This window comes from Penicillium solitum (genome assembly GCF_028829755.1).
Source record: "Penicillium solitum strain IBT 25940 chromosome Unknown utg000001l_segment0_segment0, whole genome shotgun sequence".
Classification (NCBI taxonomy): Eukaryota; Fungi; Ascomycota; class Eurotiomycetes; order Eurotiales; family Aspergillaceae; genus Penicillium; species Penicillium solitum.
The window spans coordinates 3,973,586-3,992,042 of NW_027072121.1; the positions used below are offsets into that span (position 1 = coordinate 3,973,586).

General features: G+C 48.4%; 9 protein-coding genes across 9 annotated transcripts; 5 read left to right on the forward strand and 4 right to left on the reverse strand.

The window, feature by feature from the left end:
* Positions 1 to 1,188: 1,188 nt before the first annotated feature.
* Positions 1,189 to 3,707, forward strand: N7455_001527 (uncharacterized protein; the record flags this gene model as incomplete). The annotated part of the gene is made up of 2 exons (XM_040951216.2): positions 1,189 to 3,160; positions 3,220 to 3,707. 2 exons carry the CDS (start codon positions 1,189 to 1,191, stop codon positions 3,705 to 3,707), a joined length of 2,460 nt encoding a protein of 819 aa, XP_040818079.2.
* Positions 3,708 to 4,376: 669 nt separating this feature from the next.
* On the forward strand, positions 4,377 to 5,828 carry N7455_001528 (putative aminotransferase family protein (LolT); the record flags this gene model as incomplete). Its single annotated transcript, XM_040951421.2, has 2 exons — positions 4,377 to 5,056; positions 5,135 to 5,828. 2 exons carry the CDS (start codon positions 4,377 to 4,379, stop codon positions 5,826 to 5,828), a joined length of 1,374 nt encoding a protein of 457 aa, XP_040817889.2.
* A 466-nt stretch (positions 5,829 to 6,294) lies between these two features.
* Positions 6,295 to 7,039, forward strand: N7455_001529 (beta-class carbonic anhydrase; the record flags this gene model as incomplete). Its single annotated transcript, XM_040951560.2, has 4 exons — positions 6,295 to 6,380; positions 6,470 to 6,507; positions 6,574 to 6,713; positions 6,806 to 7,039. 4 exons carry the CDS (start codon positions 6,295 to 6,297, stop codon positions 7,037 to 7,039), a joined length of 498 nt encoding a protein of 165 aa, XP_040817994.2.
* Positions 7,040 to 7,414: 375 nt separating this feature from the next.
* On the reverse strand, positions 7,415 to 8,088 carry N7455_001530 (mitochondrial fission 1 protein; the record flags this gene model as incomplete). The annotated part of the gene is made up of 4 exons (XM_040951695.1): positions 7,415 to 7,744; positions 7,825 to 7,918; positions 7,993 to 8,011; positions 8,073 to 8,088. 4 exons carry the CDS (start codon positions 8,086 to 8,088, stop codon positions 7,415 to 7,417), a joined length of 459 nt encoding a protein of 152 aa, XP_040818113.1.
* Positions 8,089 to 8,345: 257 nt separating this feature from the next.
* Positions 8,346 to 9,061, forward strand: N7455_001531 (kinetochore Spc24 family protein; the record flags this gene model as incomplete). Its single annotated transcript, XM_040950919.2, has 3 exons — positions 8,346 to 8,372; positions 8,433 to 8,830; positions 8,884 to 9,061. The coding sequence occupies 3 exons, from the start codon at positions 8,346 to 8,348 to the stop codon at positions 9,059 to 9,061; spliced, it is 603 nt and encodes a 200-aa protein (XP_040817844.1).
* Positions 9,062 to 9,256: 195 nt separating this feature from the next.
* N7455_001532 (uncharacterized protein) lies at positions 9,257 to 10,231 on the reverse strand (the record flags this gene model as incomplete). The annotated part of the gene is made up of 1 exon (XM_040951032.2): positions 9,257 to 10,231. One exon carries the CDS (start codon positions 10,229 to 10,231, stop codon positions 9,257 to 9,259), a length of 975 nt encoding a protein of 324 aa, XP_040818253.2.
* Positions 10,232 to 10,376: 145 nt separating this feature from the next.
* N7455_001533 (med21 domain-containing protein) lies at positions 10,377 to 11,033 on the forward strand (the record flags this gene model as incomplete). Its single annotated transcript, XM_040951692.2, has 2 exons — positions 10,377 to 10,418; positions 10,476 to 11,033. 2 exons carry the CDS (start codon positions 10,377 to 10,379, stop codon positions 11,031 to 11,033), a joined length of 600 nt encoding a protein of 199 aa, XP_040818638.1.
* Positions 11,034 to 13,357: 2,324 nt separating this feature from the next.
* Positions 13,358 to 16,618, reverse strand: N7455_001534 (DEAD/DEAH box helicase; the record flags this gene model as incomplete). The annotated part of the gene is made up of 2 exons (XM_040951817.2): positions 13,358 to 16,140; positions 16,207 to 16,618. 2 exons carry the CDS (start codon positions 16,616 to 16,618, stop codon positions 13,358 to 13,360), a joined length of 3,195 nt encoding a protein of 1,064 aa, XP_040818154.2.
* A 47-nt stretch (positions 16,619 to 16,665) lies between these two features.
* On the reverse strand, positions 16,666 to 17,223 carry N7455_001535 (uncharacterized protein; the record flags this gene model as incomplete). The annotated part of the gene is made up of 1 exon (XM_065604018.1): positions 16,666 to 17,223. The coding sequence occupies one exon, from the start codon at positions 17,221 to 17,223 to the stop codon at positions 16,666 to 16,668; it is 558 nt and encodes a 185-aa protein (XP_065462509.1).
* Between the last annotated feature and the right edge of the window lie 1,234 nt (positions 17,224 to 18,457).

The following is an 18,457-nucleotide window of genomic DNA, read 5'->3' on the forward strand; positions in this document are numbered from 1 at the left end:
AGTTGACAAAAATTACAGCGCCGCGCGGCACGCGGCGCCCATGTTCTTGGATATTATACGGTATAAAAGTTCAGCGGTGAAAATGATCTATGTATTAATAAACAATGATCAAATTTGGTCCAAATGAGCTGCTGTAGCCAGATATTATCCAATGGGAGAGTTATGCCCCGGTGGCAGGCATACTTAGTCGCCGTAAATCCCTCGAGAGCTTATACAGAGAGAGTTCTGCGCAATGGGCCTCTCCCTGATCGTTAGGCCAAAATGGCTTCGGTGGTCAGATATTCTTGTCAAGCATGATTGACCGGATACAGTCACGATTAAGCATTGCAATAAGCAAAAAGAGAGTGCTGACTGGCTATCTCTCTCACCTTTCACCACAAGATAATGCGGAGCTCCGACGGGTTGAAGGTGGATCCGGGGGGATTATTTTAAGAGCGTTCACAAACAACATACTCCGTCCGGAGTGCGAAGTACGTAGTACTGATTGATTTGGAATAATTTGGGCTAGCAGCTCAGGAAGACTTGTAATAAAGCAAAGCTCGTCAGATCGACCCGAAATTCCAACATTATTGAATGGGAACTACATATGTAGAATTCTTGAATTTCCTAAATAACTAATCCTAATGGGGTCCTAATTGGGCCCTAACAGAGAACATAGCGCTGTAGAGGTCGATATAAAATATATACCTTCTTCGATTGGCTACGGCTGCTTCCTAATTAGGTACCTACCTAGGTAGGTAACTCACCCTCATTTGCTCAAGTCGCCTCGAGGTGGAACCAAGAACAGCGTAATAGAGACTCTTAGTCCGGGAACCAAGCTTTCAGATAACGGAAGGACCAATTACGGCTCGCGGTAAGTCTAATTAGCAATGCTAGTGAGAAGCTTGCTCACCAGCTCCGGCGCTAACCATCATAGCATCAATTCGACTAAATTGCTGTACATGAAACTGATCTGAACGTTGAGTCTCATTGGTGCAAATCTGATACTCGCCTTATCTGGCCCTATTGACCAAAGCACCGGCGGACAGCCGTTGGATTGTACAAAGAATCCACACAGTGGTGCTGTTCGTGCAATGGATATAAAACATGGCTATACACCTGTGATTCAAGACGGTCACTTACAACTTGCCTACAACCGCAGGCTACCAAGAACCCATCATCTAGGGTCCACCTAGTTCGATTATCGCCATGGCAGACTCAGAAAAAGATGGTCGTCTTTACGAAACCACAGCGGTGGGCCCATGTGACGTGGAGAAAAGCCAGGCCGTTGTCGAAGTTTCCGACACAGATCTATCAGAAATGTTGGACACCCTGCGCGAGACTATCAGAGATCATGAGTTAGATCCCAACTTCCGCACTGAGATCCTGACCTCGGCTCGTGCTGCGCTGCGAGAGACACCCGACAAGCTAGACACAACCCGTCTTCATGGTCTTGTAGCTGAGATCCAGGCTGAACGGGACCTTCTGCTCAATAATTCGCCTTACGCTGAAGTTCGTGCAGTTGTCGACAACACCGATGATCCCTCGACGCCAGTCAATACCTTTCGTGCTTGGTTCCTCGGTATCATTTTCACAATCTTGGGCACTGGTATAGATCAGTTCTTCTCTTTGCGGTATCCTGGAATTTATCTCTATACTGTTGTTGCTCAGTTGGTGGGCTATCCCTGCGGTGTATTCCTCGCTCGAGTTCTACCTACCACCACCTACACTATCTTTGGGAGAAACTGCAGCTTAAATCCGGGTCCTTTCAATCAGAAGGAGCACATGCTCATCACTATCATGTCCAATGTCGCTTATGGAGGCCTCAATGGAACCGCCTACGTGACTTACATTTTCCAAGTTTTGAAGCTGGACATATTCTATGGAATGAAGGAACTGGCCAACAGTCCAGGATTCCAAATTCTGCTGACCCTATCTACCCAATTGATTGGTTATGGATGTGCTGGTATCACACGTCGATTTTTGGTCTACCCTCCCGCCATGTTGTGGCCCCAGAACCTAGCCCAGATTGCCCTCAACCGAGCCCTGCACAATGATGGCAAGTTAGAGTCAATGCACGGATGGACGATGTCTCGCTATCGATTCTTTCTGTACGCCTTCGGTGGAATGTTATTCTACTTCTGGTTCCCTGGCTACATCTTCCAGGCCTTGTCTTACTTCAATTGGATGACTTGGATCGCGCCGGAAAACATCAAACTGGCTATCATCACCGGCTCGATTGGTGGAATGGGATTCAATCCTCTCCCTACATTTGACTGGAACATTATCTCATATGCATGGGATCCGATTGTCACTCCATTCTTCTCGTTGGTGAACAGCGTGATCGGCATGGCTTTATCTGGCCTTGTGATCATTATACCTGTGTACTTCTCCAATGCGTGGAATTCCGCCTATCTCCCCATCAACAGCAACGATGTCTTTGACAATACCGGAAATAGCTATAACGTTAGCCGGATCCTCACCCCAGAATATACCCTCCACGAAAAAGGCTACGAGCTATACGGTCAAGCCTATCTCGGCGCCGCCAATTCAGTCCGATACTCTGGTTCCTTCGCCATCTACCTGGCAACTATTGTGTACGCAGCACTTTACTACAGGCGAGAGATCATGGCTGGTTTCCATGCGATGCTCAAGTGGTCCAACGCCCGAGATGAGTACAACGACGTGCACAACCGCCTCATGCGTGAGTACAAAGAGGCCCCAGAATGGTGGTACTTGTGTATCCTAGCCATCGCGTTCATTTTCGGATGTGTCTGCTGCAGCATCTACGACACTGGAATGCCAATCTGGGGAATTGTTGTTGGATTACTGCTCTGTCTTTTCTTGCAGATTCCCATTGGAATCCTTCTGGCTGTCACCAATGTCGAGGTCACCAACAATGTTATTGCCGAGTTTATTGGTGGCTACGCTGTGAAAAACAACCCAATCGCAAACATGATCTTCAAGTCATATGGGTACATCGCGTCGGCACAGTCTATTCAGTTTGTCGCTGATCTCAAATTGGGCCACTACATGAAGATCCCTCCTCGCACAATGTTTGCTGCCCAGACAGTTGCCACTGTCATTGCTGCATTTGTGTCGATTGGAGTCAATGCCTGGCAGATGGACAATATTGAGGGTGTTTGCACTGCTGATCAATCTTCAAAATTCACATGTCCTGGTAATGACCCCTTCATCCAGGGAACTACTATACAGAATATAGATTGCTAACCTTTCTAGACACTCACACCTTCTTCACTGCATCTGTTATCTGGGGAGTCATTGGCCCTGCGCGCATCTACGGTGACCATGGCATCTACCACCCTCTGGAATGGGGCTTCCTTGCCGGTGCTCTTCTCCCCGTCCCCTTCTACTTCCTCGCTAAGCGCTTCCCCGACTCTTGGATCCGCTATATTAATATTCCTCTCATACTGTCCGGTATTCTTTTATGGGCCCCGTACAACTTCACCTATGCTTGGTCGGCCCTCGTCGTTGGATACGTTTTCAACTACTACGTGAAGCGCCGCTACGAACGGTGGTGGCAGAAGTATGCCTACGTTCTTAGCTCTTCGTTCTCCTGTGGCATTGGTATTGCCGGTCTGGTGATATTCTTTGCTGTCCAGTTCAATGCTGTTGATATCAACTGGTGGGGTAATAACGTGCCGTATATTGGTTGCGATAATGATGGCTGTCCCTTGCTGCCGATTCCTGATATTGGGCATTTCTGAGATCTATTGTACGATTTGATGATTAGAAATACATCTATATCATTGAAATTACTCTTGTGATTTCATGATACATTTTAATCAGCATGTTTCTCCCTTGGTTCCGTTAGATATGATTGGATATAGAGTGAATCAGAAACGGCATAACAGATAGACTCATACACTACCTTTCAGCATCTTCAAACCCCTGGATATTTAATCTAATACAATATAGTACGGCCGTGCACCTTGTATGTTACAATTATATTGGGATGAACTATAGAACTACTCATTTTGTTCTGTTAGGCAAAAGGCCGCATCGTCATGGTCTCCAATATCTACTATACAAGCGTGCCAGTGCAAGCAATGCCAATCAGCATACTAATATCATGCACATCATGCACATTCCTATCTCCTATCTCAGCTTTGTATGACACGCAATCTATTTTCTACTTCTACGCCCTTCGGCGGCATGTGGATCTCCGGTTAGCATCGCAAGAGGGGTTGTCATTGGCTCGGCGTGACTCACCTGTATTTTTAAGAATCAGACCTCGGTGTTTGAAGCAACGACAAAGTTATCATAGAATAAGCTTGAGTCACTGCGTTTCGGAGTTGTCTTTAAATTCTTTCCCGCTGAAGTTGTGGTGTTCCAAACTTGTCCCACTATTTCCAAACTTCCTTGAATTCCCCAACATGACCGCGACAACTCAATCAACTCCCTTCGGCCAGCCGATGCTGAAGCACTGGATGTTCGATCCCGCCTATAAGAACCTGAACCATGGATCGTTTGGTGCCCATCCGATTCCTGTTAAGGACGCACAGCGTGCGTTCATGGATCTCGCCGATGTGCGGCCAGATCCGTATATCCGCCGATACCACGCAGAGCATCTGGACAAAGCTCGTGAGGCCGTCGCGAAGCTCCTCAACGCTCAGCGGGACGAGTGCGTATTTGTTAAAAATGCGACTACAGGCGTGGCGACGGTACTGTATAACTTGGCTTTCCAGCCAGGTGAGGCACTCATTTACTTTGAGCCCGTCTACGGTGCTGTTGAGAAGGGCGTTGTCTCGCTACAGGAGCATAGCTCTCTGCAAGCCCGAAAGGTGTCTTTCCAGTTTCCCATTACCGAAGACGAGCTAGAACGCCGTTTCCGCGAGGTTATTCGCCAAACTCGTGACGAGGGACTCAAGGTCCGGGCCAGTGTCTTTGACGCTATCGTCAGTAACCCTGGTGTACGGTTCCCATTCGAACGGATTACTGCAATCTGTCGCGAAGAAGGTATTTTGAACGTCATCGATGCTGCGCACGGCATCGGAAATATCCATCTCGATATGGAGAAGCTACAGCCTGACTTCTTCGTATCAAATTGTCACAAGTATGAACTAATCCCCATTTATCCTACCCTTTCCAATAACTTAAGCAACCTCACGAATATTAACTCGGCTTCATAAAGATGGCTATACACACCCCGCAGCTGTGCAGTCCTCTACACCCCCCGACGTAACCAGCATCTATTGCGCACTACCATGCCAACATCTTGGGGATTTATCCCAGCCCCGGACTCTCCCGAGACTATTGCCTCAGTGTTGCAAGACCCCAACGCCCCCGTGACAAAGACTGCCTTCGAGCAACTCTTCGAGTTCGTCGCCACCAGTGATGACTCCGCGTATATCTGCGTCCCGGCAGCGCTGAAATTCCGCGCCGAAGTCTGCGGAGGTGAGGATGCTATTATTTCCTACATCCAGCGTGTTGCAAATGAAGGTGCAGACGCTGTCGCTGCCGCTCTCGGTACTGAGGTCATGCAAGAGCCTGATCTGAAGCCTGGCCAAGAGAGCCGTATGCGCCAGTGTGCCATGACTACGATCCGGCTGCCTATTGCTGTTGTTGCTGCCGGAAAAGAAGTTGAATCTCTTGGCCATACCCCTTTGGCTGTGTTGTCCGAGGAAGAAGCTCCTAAGGCATTTTCTTGGATTCAGACGCAGTTGATGGACGTCCATAACACTTTCCTGCCGGTTTTCCGCCATGGCCCTTGGCTGTGGACTCGTCTAAGTGGCCAGACTTACTTGGAGACAAGCGATTTTGAAGCTGCTGGCGTTGTCTTGCGTGACATTTGTGAACAGGTTGCAAAGAAGGAGTTTGAGGCTTAATCTGGATGTCTATATTTAGCACCGATTGGGTAGCAATAATTGCAAATAATCGCTACATTCATAACCTATCAGGGCCAGAAGTAATTAGTAGCTCATAGCTAGACTGGTGATACTGCCTTCACCTCCATGGCTTCCGAGAAGGCCTGTAGAGTCCATTTTAGGGCTATTGTTTTTCAACTTTATACATGGCAAATGTCGCGATATATGGATGAGCTGCAATAGGAACAACCCTTCATAACAAACTCCAGCCAATCCATATTTCCCCAAAAATTCAATTTACAAAGGGATCAGGGACTAAAGATTATTGCTCACTCAAAAACTTGATTTTGAGCGAAGAACATTGGCAAACTATGTTGCCTTTCTTCCGCCATATCACATCAGAAGCGGGGGTGTGCATGTTCTTTATATACCACGATCAGCCCCAAAGGTCCTCTAAATTAATCTATTCGAAACATACTAGATTATCATGTCTATCGCAAAGGAATTCGAAGCAGCCAATGCCAATTATGTTGCATCCTTCACCAAGGGCGACCTGGAGCTACCCCCACAACGGTGCGTTGATAGCGCTCGTTCAAGCCCTAACCTTTACTACACTAGTATCCTACAGAAAGACAAATCTGACTCTATTTCTTCGATTTTAGAAAGGTAGCCGTGGTGGCCTGCATGGACGCGCGCCTTGGTCCGTATACTCTACGATACTTGAAATATACGAGAATAATACTCATACCTACTATGTGATCTCTAGATCCCGCCCGCGCCCTCGGTCTTGAAGAAGGTGATGCCCATGTAATCCGCAATGCCGGTGGCAGAGCCTCAGATGCACTGCGCAGCGTCATCATTTCGCAGCAGCTGCTGGGCACCCGCGAGATCGTTATCGTGCATCATGTATGTACACAACCCCTGCAAACCATTAAGACTAAACCTCGACCTTGGCTTGCATCTTACTAACTTATGAATCAATTGCTAACTATCTTCAGACAAACTGTGGAATGCTCACTTTCACCGAAGATGTAATCAGAGACAAGATCCGTACGGATCTACACCAGAACGCCGATCACATTGCGTTTTTGCCCTTCGGGGATCTCGAGCAGAGTGTTCGGGATGATATTCAGATATTGAAGGATAGTCCTCTTGTCTTGGATGTTCAAATCACAGGCTATGTGTATGAAGTTGAGACTGGGAAGATTGTTCAGATTGGAGAGAATCAGTAATTGACACTGTCGATATTGTAGTGTGGTGAGCTTCGGTGCTGAGATATACACTGAATAGCAATCTATGAATTTGACGAAATTGGTTTGCTATTAAAACTACGTGTGTACACGCATGAAATAAATTTGGGTCATGTACGATTGGCGGTTATGTAGCATACCACCACCCTGGTGATGGGTTGAAAAAGAGAAGGAGAGAGAGAGAGAGAGTAGAGACAAAGATAACGCCCTCGATGCTCCGATAATAGAAAAGAAATCGCCAAACGGCCAATGAATCAAATCCCACACAAAAAAATATACATAGGTGGTTATACTCCAGACAGACATCCCTTTCGGCTGTCACGGCCTTTTCAGATCACACAAATCCTCAACGGGCGTTTACCGTCTTCTGGTTCCCTTGATCACGAGACTACCAACGACACCCGCGACGAGAGCCAATCCACCCACAATCGCGACGCCGACCAGGCCCTCCTTGGCGACCTTATCATCAATGAGCCCCCCAAGACTGGCAGCCTGGAGGTTTGCGGGTTCTTTCTCTAGGAGCAAATCGTTGTATCGGCGTGCTTCGCCATAATTGCCTAGCTTGAAGTTTCCGAGGGCCAGATAATAGAGACATTCGCGTCGCCGCTCCGGGGCTCCGCGGAAGATCTCTGAAAGCAGGCGAACACCTTCTTGCTGCTCGGAACGGATGTTGGATTTGATCAGACCCTATAGTAAATACTACCCCCGCATAGGCGGGGAATACCGGTTAGCGCAGGGACACCTGATCAAGGCGGGATAAACCATACCCATGCGTAGTTGAACTTTGTCTGGATTCCGACATAGTCGCCTTCTTTCTCGTATTGCGCTCTGAGGACCTGTAGCTCGGCGGGTTTCAAGGGACTGTGTTGGTGGTAGTCAAGTCAGTTCTTACGGTTCCGGTATTTTCTTTGACAGATTTTTGGCGGAAAACAAACCTTTCCGCATCGGCGGCATCTAGAGAGGAAAAGCAAGTCAGTCTTCAAGCATCAGGCATCAGTCGGAACAGACCACCTACATGGAAGGTTGGACATAGCGAGATAGGGAGTTGGTGGGTTTTAGAGGGAGAAATATTGATCAGAACAAGAGTTCCAATAATTCAATAACTGTTCGTCAAAAGTAAGAGTCGTGGTTGCGTTGAGCGAGAAGGTAAAAGCGAGGACGGAGAAATCACAGGCACAACGTCACTTTGCGGAGGAGCAACATATGTGGCGGTGCTGTGGCTGTTGCTGCCGCAACAAACCCAAAACAACCGACTTCCAACCCTCGACATTCGTTAACCACCGACACCATGTTACTCGACGAGGACCCTGGAACTGTATGTGCTATTCTATTTGCTCTCATTATTTAAGCCCAATGAATTTACTGACGCCTTCAGCTCATCCACCACACAATCGGCAACTTTAACATCCACCCCGATAAACAAGCCGTCACCCGCATCAATGACTCGCTTTCAACGCTCCAGCAATCGCGCGACTTGCGCATTCGTGAGGCCGAGTCGGCCATGCGAAAACTTTCACGCCACCTGAATTCTCTGTCTACACAACACGAAGAAGCTGTGGCCGTGCACGACTCGGGCAAACACGCGGCGGAGATTGTGGAGTTGGATACCAAAAAGTTCCGCATTGCCAAGGCTGCATCGGAACTAGAAATTGAAAGCGAGCGCCTGGAGAGCGAGCTGGAAATGCTTAAGGAAAGACTGGTCGACCTAGAGTCTCAGGGTCTCGAGGGTGACGAAACAACGCGGCGCGAGCGTGAAGCTGATGATGCGACGATGTGCGTGCCTGTGTCCTGGTATTGGATTGATACTCTTGCTAATATCTATCTAGTCTGCGCCTCAAGATCTTCCGTTCTCTCGGTGTTGATATCGAGCCCGACGAGGCAGGCAATTTCAACCGAGCGGTCATTCGCAATAGCCGCAAAGGCGATGTTCATGTCGTCAATATCGACCCGAAATTCTCCCGCTTCTTCTACGCAAACTACTTTTGGTCAACAATGCAAGGATGATCATGACGGGGGATGGTTTTGTGGGTGTCTGTTCTCTGGCGTTTTATTTTTGGAGGCTGGAAGCCATGTCTTTCTATCGCTGTTGGTGTTTCTATACCCTTGGATTATTTTCTGTCATAAGTCATACAATTATTCTTCATACATTCCAGCCATATGGCTGCTTGGATATAGCATGTTTCTCAGGTAGTAGAGCGTTCACTCGGATATCGGCTGCTGTTGTAGCCGCTCTTGTAAAGCTTGAATGACCTTTGTCCGGTCTGCGTCCGATATGGTTCTATCGAGCAATTGGGAGGAAACATCATGTGGTAGGACTCTTTCTGCAGTATCCAGAAGCTCCCCCTTCTGGATTTCTGACAAGTCCATACCCCAGGATGCGACCCATTGCTCGGCAAACTCAGTAAGGTTTTGCTCCACCCGGTCCATATCGGGGATATCACATCCATCCCAAGTCAATAGCATTTCCTTTCTAACCGAGCCAGACTCGGCGTCTACTGTGGTTCCATATCGTGTTTCCACGCCTAGAGGGCCAACTCCAAGTTCTTCTGCACGGGCATTCCAAAGTGCCTGCTTCAAGGTTCCGTCCCGCTCGATCATCATCCAGAACAACGGATAAGCGCTTCGAGCTAATGTATCACGAACGCCTTTGGTTGCCTCGCGCGGGCTCACCAGCACGCCAACCGTCTCGGCCGTGCGCCACCCGACAGGTGCCTGGCGGAAGGTTCCTTCTAGTTCGCGGACGACATTAGGACCCAGCTTGGTTTTCAATGATTTGCATTGTACCAGCACACGGAGTGCACGCTCCCGCTCCCGCTCCGGGAGATGCCAAGTGCCAACGAGATCGATGCCGGCGTCGTCGCGACCGCCGATGCGGTCGAGGCTTAGCGCATAACGACGTAGGGTTTGAAGCACAGTGTATTCGTAGTGAGTACCGACATGCACCGTACTCGTTTCTGGAAGAGAAATATGCTCCGCGTAGGAGAGAAATGTCGTCAGGTCATTGTGTTGTTGCGAAGGTGGAGATGAGGCCGAGGGGAGTTTGAAGAGCCGGCGGGTAAACGGTGTCAGCTCATGATGAACCTGGGAGCTGGAAAAGCAGCGAGAATTATTTGTTCCAAGTCTCAAGGGAGAGTATCCGGCAGCAAGGCCATGGCGTAGTCGCAACAGGCGCATTGAGTGATGTGAGGAAGAAAAGGCCATCTCACCGCACTGGAGCTTCTCTCCGCATTTGCTCCGCTTCTTTCGTTCGACCAGACATTCAACTTCTCTTTCTCAAGTCACCCCCAAGCTTCTGTCATTTTCTTTTCGAGTCGTTACGATGGCTGACATCCTCACGCAGCTCCAAACTTGCCTGGATCAGGTAAAATCCGTTCCACAGAACCTACATTCAAACCCTTGCTCACCATACGGAAAATAGCTCGCAACACAATTCTACGCAACACTCGGTTATCTCACAACATACCACGACAATGCCCCCACAACACCACCACCGAATGTCCCCGACGCAGCACCAGCCCTAGCCAAGATTACCAAGAACTCGTCATCACCACCGGTCCCAGCAGCCATCGCAAATAAAGTGGGGGGTGCAGCCGCCGTTGCAGGCAATGCCTCACCCCCACATGCGCCTCCTCAACAACCCGGAGCTGCGCCAGGGACAGCAGTAGAAGGTGAAGATCCCAACCTTCCTCCCGCTCCCGACTCACCCAGCACATTTGCAAGCCGGCAGCGGGAGCTTGCACGCGATCTCATTATCAAGGAACAGCAGATCGAGTACCTTATCTCCGTGCTTCCTGGGATTGGTGCCTCTGAGGCTGAGCAGGAGACCAGAATCCGGGAGCTAGAGACCGAGCTTAGAGGCGTTGAGAAGGAGCGCGCTGCGAAAGTCCGGGAGTTGAAAAAGTTGAGGACTCGGCTGGAGGATGTTCTCGGCGCTGTCGCTGTGGGTATCCACGGGGATGGGTATCCTCAAAAGTGATTCTGCGTGTTCTCTCGACGGTACGATTTACCTGCAATTTCGGAGTTATATGAAGCAGATAGGATTGGAGCGGGTTTCCATTTCCCTTGCTATATTCTCGGCGTTATGTGACGGAGAGGGTCTTTTATCGATTGCACAGGCATGAATGAATCTCACGAATACCACATGATGATACCATTCTAACTTCTTCCAATCCTGCTATGGAGTCTTTCTTTGCAAAATGCTAATACCATCTGATCCCGATACCTAGAAGAATGATATCTTTGACCTGAGGCCAGTTTGTAGAGGGTGTAGCAAACGATATTGACTTTTTGGCCGTCCCTCGCTTTGGGTTGGTGGACATGGTAACTAGAACAAATGACATCTTCATAAACTTGCTCCCTCCCCTCTATATGCCTACATTGAGGAATGCTGTTTCATGTCGAAATGACGTAGATATCAATTAAACGCTTTTGAAATCTCCCAAGGAGCTTCATGGGCTTAGCAACGACTGCGTAGACTTCATGACAAGCTTTGCCCTGGCCATCGTCTTCATATAAAAAAATCCGTGTGTTGCGGGGGGCTTCCGATATCAGCAGTTTTACGATCAACAACTCGCTATCTTCCATTTGTAATGTGAGCCTGGAGTTCTTCATGGGTGCTTCCGGCCATTTCTCTTTCTCCGCACAATTCAGTGCATCGACCCAACTATTGGGTAAGACCGCAATATGGCCTCCCTTTCGAAGTCAGGCTATAGCATTACTGGTTGTATGACTAGAGCCTACTCCGAAGGGTGGAAGAGGTTTGAGAAGCAGTTCTCGGGCTGCTAGAACGGGTGACGTGAGGCACCTCTTTTCTCAATCGAGTTCGTTGGTAAAGGGACGTGGGGGTCTAGTGAGATTGATATGTTAGTCTCACGTTGAAGGTTCTTCGAACAATAGGATCTCACAAGATTTGTGAAGTGATTAAGGGGATATGAGGTCCAGAACGCATGAAAACACTTGACAATATTGATGAGTAGAGTAATTTGACCGTCAGCAGACGTCAGTTTGGTGGATAATTTGATGGATTCCCCCTACCTCACGGCTCTATTTGACTCCGTGAAAGCTTGTCGAGTGGTGTAAACCGTTCCTACGCCAGTAATCTAGCATTTCCCAGTACCAGTCGCATGTTCAGTGTCTATAAAAGATCACCAAGTCTCACAGGGCCTTGAAATAGATGAACTTGGCTAGAAATTCATTATTCATGATCCTCCATGATAAAGAAGGTAAATAGTAGGGAAAGGGTCACCATGTCCATTCTTAGGCGTCTTCTTTTGGCTAGAGGCATAGACAAGAAACCGTTAAACCACCGAGAGTGAGGCAGGACTTTAGTCATATGTTGACCAAAAAGTATATAATGGTAATTCATATCTACCTATATAAAAGAAGTAGGGTTGGGGGAGATTTTGGTTGGAAATAATGAAGGACCGTGGTATATAAACCTAGAGGTTCTTTGATACATGCATGCAAGGCATGTGTTGGTAGAAGTTCATGGAAGAAGAAAGGTTGTTGTGCCTGTGGATTTGCCATGAATATGTATTTCGAACCAAATCACTACAGGAGACCATGGCTGAAAAGGAATTATCCTAGGACAGACATTGTTCAACCGTTAGAGTTAGGTCTCTGACAAGAATATAATACACATATCTAGCCTTCCTAAAGTGGTTCATGTACACCTTAAAGTCACCAGAGAAAAGACATTCAATCAATGAAGAATAGTGTGGCATAGCTGTTAACCCTGGATATACGTAGAAAAGTACGTTGATTTTCACATTTCAAGCCATCTTCACGGAGACTCTTCCATTAGATGGCATCTCATCATACGAAGAGGGAGAAACGATCCCGCTCTACTTGGGCATCATGTTTCGACTCCCATGTCCTCTTTTGAAAGTAAAATCATAAGTGTAGAATCTAGTGCACATGTAAATATGTTTAAACACAATGAATGGCACAGAAAATAAATGCATTTCTAGGGCTAAAGCAAGCAAACCGTGTATAAACGGGCTTGGAACCTATGCGATAAAAATGAAAAATGAAAAGCAAACGCCCGGGATATGATCATAAGGAGAATAAAAGATGTAAGAATAGATACTAACGCCTTCTCCTTTTCCGGGTATCATGGGGGAAAAAACGAAATCAGCGAGCCACCGGAACTGGGGCAGAAATAAAAAAAAAAAATTCAGAAAAAGTCAAATGGGGAGGGGAACAGAGAGAAAAAAAAAAAAAACGCAGGGGCAAATGGGGAACTGAAGCATGAAGCATGCGAAAAGCATGCATAGCTGGAACGAGAGAACAAAAGGGAATCTATTTGAAAAGATTGCGGTATTCACGCATGCGATCTTCCTGGGTCTCTCGCTTGCTTTGCTTCACACGATTCAGGCTCGTATCGGCCATCTCTTGCTTCTTCCTGGCGAGGTCCATTATCTTCTCCTCAATGCTGCCCTTCATGATGAATTGGTAGGTTTGCACAGGGCGCTTTTGGCCGAGACGATGAACACGGTCAAAGGCTTGAGCAACGGCAGCTGGGTTGTACTGGGGCTCCATGATAAAAACATGCGATGCAGAGGTTAGATTCAGAGCCACACCACCGGCACCAATGGTTGCCAGAAGAACTTTGATATTGTCATTCTTAGCAAATTCCTCGAGCGCTTTGGTGCGTGCTGGAATGCCCATGGTACCATCAATTCGGGTATACCCGCCAAGCCCATTGTTCTGCAAGGCAATCTCAATGAGATCCAGGTGCGAGGTCCATCCAGAGAACACAACACTCTTGATAGGCGACTCGCCTTCGAGCTTCTTGCTGTCTTCAACACTTTCCTTGAGGTAGTTGACTAGTGCAATCGTTTTGGTGTGTGGTCCTTCGTATTCACCCAAATTCTTGCCCAGCTTCCGGGTTTGCCGGTTACTTTCCTGTTGGGCCACGTATTCTTCAAAGCCAGCAGGCGTGATGGTCGAGTATCGCAAGTGAATCCAGCCTTCGCACCTGGGACAAGGGATCTGGGTGTCGGGACTCGAATCGAATGCTTGTTTCCAGCCAGAGAAGCAATCGGGGCAGAAAATATCGAAACATGGTAGAACAATAGCCATCGGAGAGTCACGGGCGACAGCCCCCATTGAATTCAGAGGCTCATTGAGTTCTCGATTACAACTGCAGCATCGGGGGGTTGAGGCTTGCTGAATTAGGGCGAACATTTCATATGCCTTCTTGTTCATGGCTGCCGGGGTTGCGTCCGGTTCGCCCTCCTCCAAGTCAATTGCGTCGTTAACAGAAAATCCCCTGGCTCTCGCCCGGTCTGAAACGTCAAGAAGCTCTTTCCCGTGGGCACTGACTTGGCGGAGAATCATCATGGCTTTCAAAACATGGTGATACATCCGGCCACCCATCGTGCGTTTGTCCTCACCGGCAATGACACTCATCATGACATTTGATTCTGCGCGGAAGAAGTCATGCAATTGCTGTTCTTCCTCGGTGAATTTTAGTTTGATGACATTGTCTGTCCGGGGTGGCAGATCGATTTTGTCTTTGACTCTGCGCAAGGTGAATGAGTCCACCAAAACTCGCAACCTGGCAAGCACATTGGGATCACCATTTTTCACCGGGCTAGATACGTGTTGGGCAAATTGGCTTCGTTGGTCGTATGGAACGATCCGTAAAAACTTGGTCACAGAGAGGAGATCTTCCATGCGGTTTTGGATTGGGGTTCCGGTAACAGACCACCGACGCTCGCAGTTGAGCCCGAGAATCGCCCTGGTCTGTGCCGCATTTTGTTCTCTGATGATATGAGCTTCGTCAAGAACAATCCGGAACATGTTCATTTTCATCAAAGGACTGAGCTTTCCTTTTTTGGCGCCACGCCCTGAGATCTCGCTAAGAATGGTGCTGTATGTCGTGATAATGATATCGTACTCGGAAAGCAGGCTAGAATCAGTGATGCGCGATTGACCGTGGAAGGTGTAATAGCTGACGGAGCGTGGCTTAAGATGGTCTGTGATCTGTGTCGTCCAGTTGCTCACTGCACTCAGCGGAACAACTAATAGTGTTGTCCGTGTGTTGCGAATCCCTGGAATTTGGCGAACAAGGGCAGGATCAGGAGCCATCTCAGTCCAGTCTTCAGCTAACCCAATCGATGACATGATTAACGAAAGAATACTCAGAGTCTTACCCAGGCCCATCATGTCGGCCAACAAGCCGCCTAGGGCCTCCTCGGGCTTTTGCTCTGAGATCATCCCAGTGATGATCTCGCGGTATTGAGTCTTCCCATTGGGTGCACGTTCCATTCGCCACAAGGAATTGTTGTCTTCTTCTTTTCGGCCGTATTTGCGCGGCTTTTCTTTCTCTGTCATGAACCAAAGCGCTTGCTTTTGGTGAGGCAGCATTGGTGTGATGACATGATGAGACGGCTCCATCGTCGGAATGTTCTCGTTGGCGAGCTGGTCGAACATTTTCATGACTGCATCGTTGGCTTCTTCGGCAGTTCGCGCTTCATATCGAACGGTTGGCCCCGGGCGAGACCGCGCGGAGTTGTTGGCGGCAGCGGTTGCGGCGGCAAGCTGGCGTCGGCTCTCTGCGTGTGGATTGAACACAGTAGTTCCTTTGTCCACGGAATTCGGAGTTCCTAGCCAGATGTTGCGGTGGGATAGGAAGTTCCCGACAGCCTCTGCGTGCTTTCTTCGGCCGTAGATATTGAGGGTTGCACGCCACATCCCTGAGATAGGAGCCCAAATTTCTTCATTAGGCGAGGCTCTCCGGATATCCAATAACCCTGTCACTTCGATGGTGTTTGTTTTGGAGTCCATGAGCGGAACCAGTCCTTGTGCCGTTTTAGGGTCAATTGTACCGAAAACTTTGCCGTGAGGGTCCGCGACCTCAATCTGAAAATTTCCCTGAACCGGTTGGCGTTGCAGCTCTAATTTTATTGACGGCCAAGCGTGCGACCAGTCGGTAAAGACGGCGTGACCTGGTTTTGGGACCGTATGGGCGCAAATCAGTGCGTTTTCGACTTTGCCGAAGCAGACACGCTGGGTGCTGAGATCTGTTGAACCAGTGCATAGGACTTCGTCATCGTCCTTGGGTGTGTCGGTAAGGTCTAAAATAATATTAGATTAATTCAACACAAAATCAGGGGAAACGGGACAAGTAAACCATCTCATACCTGCTGTCAAATCCACAACGCTGGGTGTAGTGGAGATTGGGGTTGGTTTCACATCCTCCTCTTTCATCCACTTCCCAAGTCCGCTATCTCCAGAGATCGAGACCGGTGCTATCGCCATGTTCGGTTTCTTTTCCACATCATGCTCGGTTTTTACTTTTTTCGTTGGTTGGTTCTTCCGCTTTTCAACACCATAAATATCTTCGATCAAATTGGGCCGGTGGATGATGTCCTCGTTATCACTCATCTCGTGGTGACTTCTTTTCGTGTCGCTTTCGTTGTCTTCATCATGGGTGGTGCTGAACTGCACTGCCAGACTGGATTCAGACTTCACAGCCGGGGTCGAGATTCCCGACGGCACACTTGGAGAGGGTTCATGAAAGCGTGTAGCGGCTGCAGTGCCCGTGGGAGCCATGGGAGAGCCAGGAGATGAACCATTTCCCTGTTTTTTCCCTAAACCTTCTAAAAGTAAGCCTTGGGAATCCGCGGGGTCGTGAAGAATGGGGTCTCCCGGGGAAGAAGTGACAAGAGAAGATGAATCGTGAGAAGAAAGACTCGAAGATAGATCAAGCGAATTGGGAGCATAATGGGGGGAGAGTCACTCGGGCCAAGAGACTCCGCATGCATAACCGAAGTATCCATCTGAGGGGCAGAAGCGACACAAGATTCGGCTGGATGCATCATGTCCGTACACATGTCCTGAGTATCCATCTGGGTGTCAAGATGGACAAGGGCCTCAGGTGCGTCAAGAAGGTCTCTAGCCGTGGCCGAGGTATCCATTGTATCCACATAAGGGAGCGAAGAAGCATACGAAGAATAACCAGGAGAATCAGGAGAAGGAAGCGCAGGAGAATAAGTCATAGGCTCAGAGTTGTCCGGGGTAACCTCGCAGGGCATATCGACAGCATCCATGGGAGGCAAATCACTCGCTGGGGAAGAAGAAAAGGGAGGATTACCATTGCTTTGAGCTTGTCTTTTGGAGCCCTTGGGATTCAGAAGCATCGCAGCATGAGACGCCATTATGTCTCAATCACGGTTGAGAAATCCGGGGTAAGGTTTGGTCGGATCCAATGTTGGGTGGTGCTGTGAAAGCGAACTGATGGAAGTTAGTTGACGAGAGAGAGAACAGGGCAGTTATTGGTTTCACTTGCTGTGGGTGAAGTACAGGACCCAGTTCCTTCGGACTGGCAAGCTTTATGTGCAAGCTGAAATTGAGAAGTATTCGCAGCGGTGTCAGGTGGTTTGGGATGAGAGATAGGCGATTGCGGTGGGATTGCTTATCTGCCCGACTTGTCGTGGGTTTTGTTTGTGAGGGCAGATCTATCAAGTTCAAGACGTTTGAGTCTTGGTGTCGCTTATCAAAGATAAACGTCGCAGCTGAGTGATTACACAAATGGTCTGGTTAACGAAAGGTGCGTCTTCCAGACGCGACAGTCGCGAAATATCCGGCGTCATTGAAAGTGAGAGATATTGAAGAGAATCGCGGGCAACACTAGTTGCGCTGTTTTGTCTCGGTCGTCAACGTCTCTACCCTGGGGTAAATCACGTCGTTTTCCTGGTCGCAATCCAGTCGGCGCCTTGTCGTTTGCCTCGTCGAGGGAACGGTGTGATCAGGTTTGTGGCTGGCTCTTGTGTTGGTCGAGGGGAGTGTCCTTGACGTCGAGTATTCTCGCCGTGCGTATTTCGGTTCGCGCGACTTGTTTGCTCGAGTCGGTCGTAGACTCAGTCGTGTCGCTAGAAACTCGAAATGACGAAGTTGTTCCTCCACTGAAGTCGGTGCCTCGGAGAAACCCGCCGATAAGATCTTATCAGTCCGCGCGTGCTTATCAGTGCGATGGAACGCACCTGGGCAACCTTGTAAATACTTGAATGAATATATATTAACTTATAAAGAAGCTGACAAGTTGACGAGTCTAGGAGAAAATATTTAAAATATAAGAGAGCAAAAAGTGTATGCATCTAAACGCGCGTCGAGGTACTCAACGAGCCTAGTCGCCCCCGGGTCATTTTCTATAGATCGAGGAGATAGTTATATTGGATCTCGAGGGTTGGCTGCTTTTTTTTGGGCTTTTTATCTCCTTGTATGATACTTTAATTCATGGTATATGCTACGTATATCAAAGAGTATACATAGAAAAGTCGCCTTGCACATTTTCAGCTTTTTACCGCCTATAATACAGCTACAACATGATATCTGAGAACACATCTAAAAAGACCTTCAAAAAGACTACCAAAAAAGACTACCAAAAAGATG